General features: G+C 46.2%; 1 protein-coding gene across 2 annotated transcripts in view; it reads right to left on the bottom strand.

Moving 5' to 3' along the window:
- Nucleotides 1-285: 285 nt before the first annotated feature.
- The window catches only part of TMEM184B (transmembrane protein 184B), a 30,207-nt gene continuing 20,726 nt past the window's right edge, over nt 286-9,766 (bottom strand). Inside the window, exons 6-10 of one of the 2 annotated variants that reach the window (XM_064702415.1) lie at nt 8,150-8,241; nt 7,693-7,862; nt 5,543-5,737; nt 4,641-4,664; nt 286-3,604 (exon numbers count right to left, since the gene is read on the bottom strand). In XM_064702415.1, coding sequence (XP_064558485.1) covers nt 3,363-3,604; nt 4,641-4,664; nt 5,543-5,737; nt 7,693-7,862; nt 8,150-8,241 — 723 coding nt within the window. In that variant the 3' untranslated portion in view covers nt 286-3,362. The remainder of the gene's footprint in view (nt 3,605-4,640; nt 4,665-5,542; nt 5,738-7,692; nt 7,863-8,149; nt 8,242-9,766) is intronic. The other variant, XM_064702414.1, reaches the window with a different exon arrangement.

Here is a 9,766-nt window from a genome sequence, read left to right as displayed (position 1 = left end):
TGCTGGGGCTCCCTCCCTCTCATCAATGTTTCACAGTGAGCACCTAAGGAAGGATTCATCTCTACTCCAGGTTTTTAACTCATGGGTTTCACTCCTGCTTTGGGCCAGCAGTGGTGTCTCAGCCCAGGGTGCTGCAGTGATGGTTCTCCATCAGCTCCTACAGACACCTAGAGCTTTCTTTCTGAGAAGAGGACAAGAGATCCTGGCCCACCAAGCCTCAGTCCCTGCGAGGAGGAAAAACTCAGAAAAGTCACACAAGACAGCACCACACAGAGGCAGCTTAAGTACAATCTATATTATCTCTATATTTTTTATTTGTCATCATATTTGCTCATTTCTGCGGAGTATAACGTCACAAAGACCAAAATAGAGAGCAGCTTGTCGCTGAGCTCACATCAGTTAAACACAATAGGTACAAAACTAGGTGACTCTGTCTTATTTATCATACTTTTTTCAGTCATTTATATACAAAGAACTACTCTATATGGAAAAATAATAAACAAATCCCATGGGTATGTTACATAGTAAACAAAAAAAGGAAGGAAGGAAGGAGAGCGGAAGCAGGTGAGGGAGAGCAGCTCCAAGGGCCTACTCCTGGAACTGGCACATTTCCTGGGTCCTGGGCTACCATGAGCAGACCAATGAAGCCATGGAGGCCTTGGCCTTCTTGGTCTCAAGCTCTGGATCTCATATTTGTTCCTCCAATACAAAGTGGTTTCAGAGCCAGTGCTTCTTCTCTGGCACTTGCTGGTCATGAGGAAGAGCAGGAAGCTCAGTGCTGGATGATTTTGTGTGGTGTTAAAAAACATTATATATATATATAAAATTATAAAGTAGGGCAGCTGGCTCATTGGGTACTAGCTCACCAGGCTCCTCCAAAGGCAGCTGGTGCAAAAGTTATACTTGAAACCATTACACACAGGATGCTTTGAGAATATCCAGATCCTCTGCACAGTCCATATATATATACATACATATATATATATATATATATATATGTATGCAGGAGACATTTCAAATGAAGTTCTAAGACGTGCTTCTCTAAGCCTGGACCACCTTCATGCTCAATGGGGCAATCACAATCACGCAGATTTCAGCCAGCCAAATGCAACAAAGACTGGGGGCAGTCACCAAGTGATACTAGGACATCATCAAGGCCTGCAAATGCAAAGAAAGGGGAGGATGGGAACATGTCCCATGCCCTACTTTCCTAAGAGAGAGTAACATGAGTATCTCACATTAAAGGAATATTAATCAAAGCCATAGAAAACAGAAACAAAATCTGCTCAACCTTCATCCCTGCTTTCCAGGCGCCTTATGCATGATGAAATTTTACACCAAGCCCACACAAAGCCTGGCAGAGTGTGATTGCATGTCTATTTAAGCAGTCACAAATTTAGGAAAATTAGTAACCAACAGCATGGCATTGCAGGATGTGTGTGAATGAGGAAATCCAGCGGCAGAGAAGCTGCTGGATCCACTGACCCTGCCTCCAGCTCCCTCAACAGTTTTGTTGATCTCACCTGCTTCACCATCCCTCAGAAACATCAGTACAGGAGGAGGCACTATCCTTAAGTTTTTCCCTATCTCATCCTCACAGCAGGGAGCAAACCTGCCTCTCTTCAAGCCCTTTTACCCGGCTTGGGCAGAGGTTCTGAATAAATGAGATGCTCTTCACTCACTGTTGCTTCTGAACCACTCAATGAACAAGCAGATGGATTAGGAAACAAATGGAAAGGTAAACTCCAGGCAGCAAACCAGACTCCAGTTCTCCTAGCAGGACAGCAAGGAGCAATCCAGAATCACACAGGTCTGCTCTCAGCAGGGGAGGCATAAAGCAGGAGAGGAACAGAGAAACTACAGCTGAACACAGCAGCTTGCTCCAATCTCTCAATTCTGCTTCCTGCTTGCAGGTAGGAGCATCTGAGCTGTAGCACTTGAGTGTGCTGCCTACTTTTCTCCTAGATAATTTTAAGCAAGCAAGAGGCATTTCCTGGTCCCTGGACAGATCTACAGAGGGATCACTTTTGTTTTGGCTCCACGAAGTACTCATGGGTTCATCCAAAACCCAGCAGAAGCAAGGGGAAGCTTCTCCACTTCCATGGATGCTGGCTCCACCCTTGATAGCACTGCAGGTGCAGCAGAGCCTGTGAAATGTGCAGCAGCAGCAGCAGCAGCAATTGCTGCCTGAGAAAATAAAAGAGACAAATTTGACCAGCCAGGTCATGTCAGGTTTCAAGTCTGCTCCAGTCTGCCCCAGAACAGCTACAGAGAGAAAAAAACAAAGGAGTGTGCAACATTCCTTCCTGAATATTCCAGCCTAAGGGTGAAACCTGTGTGGCCCAGGGGAAGTCAGTGATGATGAGCACGGGGAGAGCTACCTGTGAGAGACCAGGACCTGCTCTGGCACCTACCTCTAACAGGGGCAGATGTGATGCTGGGGGACAGGAAACAAGAAGAAAAACTGGTTTTGTGTTTACATATCTTCCCTTCCCAAAGAGGAGTGAAGGGGCCAGAGCTCTACAAACTTCCACCATCTGTCATAGCCAGTCCTCAGTCTTGTTAGCAGGAGAAAGATGCTCCAGGGAGGCTTCCTGCCACAGGAACGCCAGGGAGATGGGAAGCTTGAACACCTGGTGATTAAAAAACTCCACCCTTGTGAAAATATAATTCCATCCCCTCTGAGCTTTAACAAGCTTTTATAGCAACTGGGGATGCAGGGAGCCAAGGAACACACAGAAAGCCCTGTCCTTTTCCCCTTCACTCCCTCAAGTGACTCCAGGACTCATAACCAGGTGCTCAGAAGGGTGGGGACAGATGTTCCTTACTTAGCACTCAGGGCAATGGCTATTTAGAAAGACCAGTCTCGGGCGTGGTCCTCAGGAACACTTATGGCTGCATCCCCATCCTATTTCCCAAGGATCACGGAGATGTTAGTACCAGCGAGCTGGGGAGAAAACTGTGCCTACATCAACCATTCAGGAAAAGAAATAGAAAGCAGTCAGGTTGTCCTGTTAGAAAAAAACCAAAAACATTTTTGGCTACAACTCCAGGCTCTGGTCAGTCACACTCTACACCAAGCTGGGCAGGTGTGGGAAGCCAGAGCCCCAAACCCTGGAGCTTTGCTAGAATCAATTCAATTTGATTGCTGCCATAGGAATGGGCTCAAGAATGGAGTCCTGGCCATTCTGGAACCTCCACATTGCTCATTGTGTCCGTACCCACAAAAGCTAATGGGAAGTGCCCACTTCTGCAATCTTTACTCTCTAGGAAGTGATATGACTTGTGTGTTTCTCCATTAATAAATTATTAAAAAAAAACAAAAAAAAGGAAAGTGGCAGCCTGTGCTGGCAGTTTCCCCCCTAGAATTCATCATCAGAGCTCAGCAAGAGGGTCTTCTCGTTGTCACGGGCGCCGGAGCAGCTGTGGGAGCGCGAGATGACGTGGCTGCCATTGCGCCAGGGGGGACCATGCTCCAGCGTCGACTGCTGCGTGTACTGCTGGTAGGCTGGAGAGAAGTTGTGGATCGCGTCTTGGACAATGTCATGGGGATTCATGGTCTCCTTGAGGCTGCTGGAGATGCTCTTCATGGGAGCACAGCGACCTGTTTGGATAAGACAGGAAGGGACAAGTAAAGAACACTGCTGCCTTCCCCACACCCTTAATATGAAGGTAAGGAGAACAGGGAACATGCAGTCCTAGATACCGCCAAAGGTGTGTTACAGATTTCCTTAAGCAGCTGCTGAGGAAATGCCACACAAGTAGTGTTGAGTTTTACCAGTGGGGCTCCTAAACCCAGACACTGTGAGTCAAGTGAATCCCCCACAGCACCAAATGGGGGACACACCATGAGAATGGGACATACCCACAGTGACAACGTCCACTATGCACTATCGGTACTGGCCTGAGTGTGCAATGAACAGTCAGGTAGGAGGTGCTCCTCTAAACACTTTCAGAAGACAAAAACTAAGTAAATTCTAAAAATATAGGAGAAATGGCATTTGCCATTCCACTCACTGCAAATTAAGACTGCAAGGTGGTATCAAAGGGCCCATGGCAAAGAGATCATACGAGTAAAAAGCAGCACAAAGTAAGGAAAAGAGGGAAGTGGGCAGTACTAGAGGCAGAACTACCCCATGTGACATGATGCTACCATGAAGAACACAGCAGATGGAGAATGTACCACCCCAGTGCTAAGCACAGAGGGAAGCAGTGTCTCCTAGGAGCTGCCATGTCTCATGGCTTCTAGGTTCCATTTCCAGTGTGGGCTTCTGGCTCTGCTCAGTTCTGAGAATGAGCTCCCTAGAGAACCCAAGTATGCTGATCATCTGTGGCAATTGTAAAGTGAAGGGAGGCTGGGGCGAGAGCAGCTCCTTTGAGAGCCTGCACAACTCTTCAGAGAGAAATTCCCAGAGCTCTGACACAAATGCTCTAAAACTCTGTGTTAATGCCCATGCTGCTGTTTTACTACTTGTAATCCAGGCAACCCTAAAGCAGCTGTGTGAGGCACTGGAGTCACAGACTTGCAAGGAAAGGGGAACAAGGGGCAGGGCAGGTTGTAGGCAGGCTGGGAATCAGGAGAGAACAGCACCCCAGCTAAAAACCAACAGAGACAAACACACAAAGCATGCTGTACCTACCGTATGGCCCATATGATGGAACAGCTGCATCAGGGACCAGTGGCCAAAGCAAGGGAGAGATAAAAGGAATAGGAGAGAAAGACAGAGACAGAGAAAGAGGAAATAACAAGAACTGAACAAGGCCCACCGCAGAAACATTCCCCACTGGACTGACCTGTAGTTTACCCTTACATCACCCATAGATCTCATCTCCCCCCACTGCAACCACTGTTCTTCCAAAACCTCTAGGGCTGGCTGGGATGGAGGGGTCACCTACACAGACACTGCCCAAGGGCTGCTGTGTTCCAGCACCTCAGCACAGATCTCCTCCAGAAGGAAGGAAGGAAGCCCTTTATTTGGAAAACACTGCACAGACTAGGCAGAAAACCCCCTTTTACCAGAGATAACATCCATCTTCCCCAAAATAAGAATTTTCCTTATACCAGCCCAGCCCTCACAAAGTCATTACAGGAAGATCCTCCTTCTCCGTGAAAAACATATTGCCAAAGCACAGCCTCATCTTCCCAAGCCAGATTCAAACAGAGCCTGTTGTAGGCCCTGTCCCTCCTGCCTTCAGTCTGTTACACAATCTGGAGCAATGGAGTTCCCCTTTGGGGAGACAGGAAGAAGGACAAACCCATTCTACCGAAACAATGCAACATCTTACAGCCCTCAGGTCTGCAACAAGTTGTCGTGGGTGGCATACTGGGGAACTGAAAAGGGAACAGTGCAATTCAGTCAAGGTTTCTGCCCTGGAGAGCTGTTGCACAATAAATCTGTTCAGACACCACACAGGAAGGGATGTGGTGTTTTCCAAGCTATCAGGTTGGGAGTCATATCAGTGTGCTGGCTGCCTGAGGGACCAGCCTCCACCCAGTCTCACTACCAAAGAGACAAGCCATATGCACTGGCATGCTTCCTACCTTGGGCATCAATCCTCTTGTCCACATACACCTTGTATGTGAAGGCATGGCGCAGGGCAATGGCTGCAAAGAACATCTCCACACAAATGATGAAGTCTTGATAGCCAGCAGCTACTGTGCCTTCCCCCACAGACACATCAGCAGAGTGGATTTTGGGGATGGCACCACACTTTTCCAAGATGGCCAAGAGCATCCCTAAACAAAGTAACAAGTTCATGTAAATGTGCAGAAAACATGGTCTCACAGTAACTGCAAAGAATGGAAACAGCTGTTTGTGCTGTATGTCCTAGACACAAACCCACCCACCACAGGAGCTACAAACAGAGTGGGCTACAAACACACACCTCTGATCACTTATACAACAGAGAAAGGAAGAATAAAATGAGACAAATACATTTAGGCAAAGAATGTTCAAACACTGATTCTCTTCTATCCTCACCTGACACATAAACTGTGGAACTAACTGCTGTAGGACTTGATTAAGTCCAAAAGGGTAAGAGGAGTCAGATATTTCTGTAAGCAATCTTGTGATCCCAGTGTTGTCCCAAAATAGGTTCTTTCACACAGTGTGCAAGAGGCCAATCCACACAAAGAGGCAAGGTATTTGGCTTATTTACTTATTCAGTTCTGCACAGAAAGGGGTGCTGGCTGGCAAATCCACAAAGCCAGCATGATGACTACCAAAGCTTTTTGCTATTTATACATTTTACTAAACAAAGCCACCCATGTTCCTTGGCTAAAAAATACCTAATTCTCTTTTTAATGAGTATTCTGTCTTCTATTGGTTAATGCGCCTCTCCCTGCTCATGCTAATTAGTCTGCATGCTCAGCGTGTCTCTCCTTTCGAGCTGCTGGCTTCCTGGGTCAGTGGCCATGATCTCCCCCTGCCACAATCACCTTTTACTCTCTTGGAGCTGATTCAGCACAGTTGCTGAACTGTCCTTATTAGTTTCTTCCTTACCTTGGGGGTTCTGCCAAATGTCTCTGTGGCTTGCAAATTCTGCATTCTTCGTGTCCACTATCTGAGGTACATCCCTCTTCCCAAGCTTTGTTAACCTCCCCTGAGGTCACTGAAAAACGTTGATCCCTACACCTTAACAAGGCAGTTCTACTGTCAAGTAATTCATCTTTCTAACACCTGGACATCACTTGGAGCTTGTTTTTTAGCTCTTGTTCCACAGATTAAACCTCTTTTCTTGTTGATTAGACTTGAAAGCATACAATGATCAAACACCAAAGAGCATAGTTTCTTAAGAAAATTTTCACATTTTTCAGCATCAGCACTTGCACTAGCTAGAACAAAAACTGAAGTAACAGAACTTTTCATTTAAGCATATTAGTGTTTTTGACACACCACTGTAAAAAAGAGGTTTCTCCCTGTCCACAGCTTAGTGGCCGAAGAATTTCAGAGAAGACAAAGTGTGTGACCACATGCCTCAAGATGATAAACCAGACAGCTTATTAGTTTGTCTGTAAACAGGGAGGATGGGCTATACTCCAACAGCCTGAATTCCACCTAAGTTCCTACTCAATTAGTCTTTGAAGTGCAACTCAGTAAACCTAAGTAGGGCATTGAACAGGGAAATGCTTAGAGCCAATTAGTCAGAAGCACTAAGCTTAGGTGGAATTTCAACTTTCTGATTGTGCCTCTGCTTCATGTGTATGAATTCTGAGTGTCCTTCTTCCAGCAGTGGCTCTGTGGCAGTACACACTGCACCCAACCAGCTTGCTCCTTCACATACACCACAGACAAACCATTAAAAGTTTATTTTTAGAGCACTAAAAAAAGCACTAAAACTTTTCAGATGTGTCACTTTAATCAATAAAATGGCAGCATGCAGATAAAATGTTGGCAGCTTGTGCTTTATGATTGTTTCAGGAATGCAGAGAACTCTTCACCCTATCAGCTGATTTTGCCAAATACAAGTTCTTGTGCACACACACAGGGATAATAAAGATTCAGGAGCATATAAACAAAAATTAAACCGTGCAAAACAGCTTTCCCAGAGAAAAGCAATGAATGACTATAAACCAAATGGAATACAAGAAGACATTTTGTCTATTAATCAACATCTGCTCTATCAACTCTCGTGTCTGAGCCCCTGCAGAGAGCCCTTTATGCCTACTAAGGGAAGGGAAAAACAGCTCACCTTGCCAAAAGGACAGGAAGATGACAGATTTCACCATGAAGAACTTGAGGACTGGGCTGTAGGGACTGAGCAGCTCACGTGTGGCGAAGTAGAAAAGGAAGAGGGCATACAGTGCCAGGCTGACAGAGATGTTGTAGATGATCGTCACATAGAGGTAGCCACTGGTTACACTGAAAAGAGAAGATACATATGAATGCCTGAAACTTCAGCATGTTTTCCCCTTGCCACTGTGAATGGAAAGTTCCAAGAGTCCATTTCCTTCCTGCTTCCCTGTCCCATTTCCACCCCCAAACCAAGGTAGAAGAAACACGAAGCTAAAAGTGGGCTACCTCTGCCTTCTTTTCTCATGCACATCAACCCATGTACTCCCATCTTTTCCCAGCACACACAGAGACAATAAGCAGAGCCAGGCAGAGAAAGGGCAGCCAAATCTTGCATGCTAGATAAATAAACTTACTCAAAGTCACCATCCTTGTACTTGCCGAAGGCCTGAAGGATGACTGTGCTGATGGCCATGAGGGGCTTCACCACACAGAACTGCAGGGTAGCCTACAGGAATGAGAGGGGAGCAATGAGAAGGCAGGTGGTGCAAGAGGACAAGCTGCCAACAGCATCACAATGGAGTATCCACTGGGACCACTCAGCAAGGCAGCGCAATGCAGCCCCAACAAGATGTCTGACCCTGCCACTTGCTAATTGATTGTGTTTGAGGACTGCAGCACCCAAGAGGAGATGAAGGAGTTTCAGAAGATGTACGTGTGCTATCTACTTGTCCAGAACAGGAAGAAAAACTTCTCTGTATGGTTGTTCCTAGAAGCTGTCAGCCCCACTCTTCCAGGGCTGCTTTTCACAGGCTGTGCTGCAGCACATTTATGCACTGCAACAGTACAAAAAGCAAAAAATCTCACACTGTGCTATGGCACAGACACAGCAAGTTTAACAGAGACATACTGGGGAAGGAAAGCAAACTCCAGTCCATAGCAGTCACAAAGTTAGGCAAGAAAGTCCCCTGGATCAGAGGGGAACCCCACTGCTTGAGGAGGAACTTTTGACAACTGCCACAATATTCAGGCGTTTTGTAAACACAGCAATGTGTGTTGCCACACACAAGTTAAGAGCTATTCTGTTGTCATCCACATGACCTTTACTGAATCTCCCCAAAGATTCCATGGCACTTGGGACCAGCTCTAACCGTTCTGCCCATATAAACTACTGCTCCTATTGGGACTGAGTGTTCTCTCAAAGCCCCTGCATTCCTCAACTTTCTGCAGATGTTGAACTTCAAAGTCCTAAAAAAAGGAAAGACTTATGGCCCTAAAAATGTCTCCCTGAAGAGATGTGACCTGTGTCTCCCTGAAGGAGGCTACAAGAGCCTGGGTAGGTGCTGACCTGTGTGCATGTGGGGAGGGCTATGTATGGAAAGAAGGTAAAACCAAACAGTAATAATTGCTTTGGATACGATGCAATTTGTTAGTGGTCATAAGACTTCAAGGAGATTAAAAACCCCAGCACATGCCAGTTAGTGAGTCACTTTAAATATGTGAACTGGAAAAGGTCAAGCTAATTGGTAAACAACTCCATCCTCTGAGCTTCCTCTCCTTCTGATCTGGGGACATTTTAACCATTTCCCTGCAATCCAAACCACCACGTACTATTTTTAGCTGTTTCCCTAGAAGATGCTACAGCATATGGGAAGCACATGGATGGTGTGTGACCCATGTGTGAGGGTCACCAGACAGAGGCCCAGCAAAGAATCTTGATCAAGACATCTTTAAGGAAACAAGTTTTTTCTATTTCACACCACAGACACGAGCACACCACCTCACAGCTGGAGGTCCACAGGCAACCCAGGCAGACTGACTGACCCACAACAGGCACCTGCCTGAGAAAACTGGGACAGTGTGAAGGTGGTAAGAAAAAAATTTATAACACAGATTCCTTCAGGATGAAAGGGGCCAGAAAGAGCAGAAAATGGACAGGTAGTGATGGGAGGCAAAAGAAGTGCTGGAGATACTCAGAACAGGGCTAAAAAAGCAAGGTGTTCCTTTCAGCACATTTCTCTTCCAGATCATCA

This window comes from Zonotrichia leucophrys, chromosome 1A, assembly GCF_028769735.1.
Source record: "Zonotrichia leucophrys gambelii isolate GWCS_2022_RI chromosome 1A, RI_Zleu_2.0, whole genome shotgun sequence".
Taxonomy (NCBI): domain Eukaryota; kingdom Metazoa; phylum Chordata; class Aves; order Passeriformes; family Passerellidae; genus Zonotrichia; species Zonotrichia leucophrys.
This window is presented reverse-complemented; position numbering and strand designations above follow the sequence as displayed.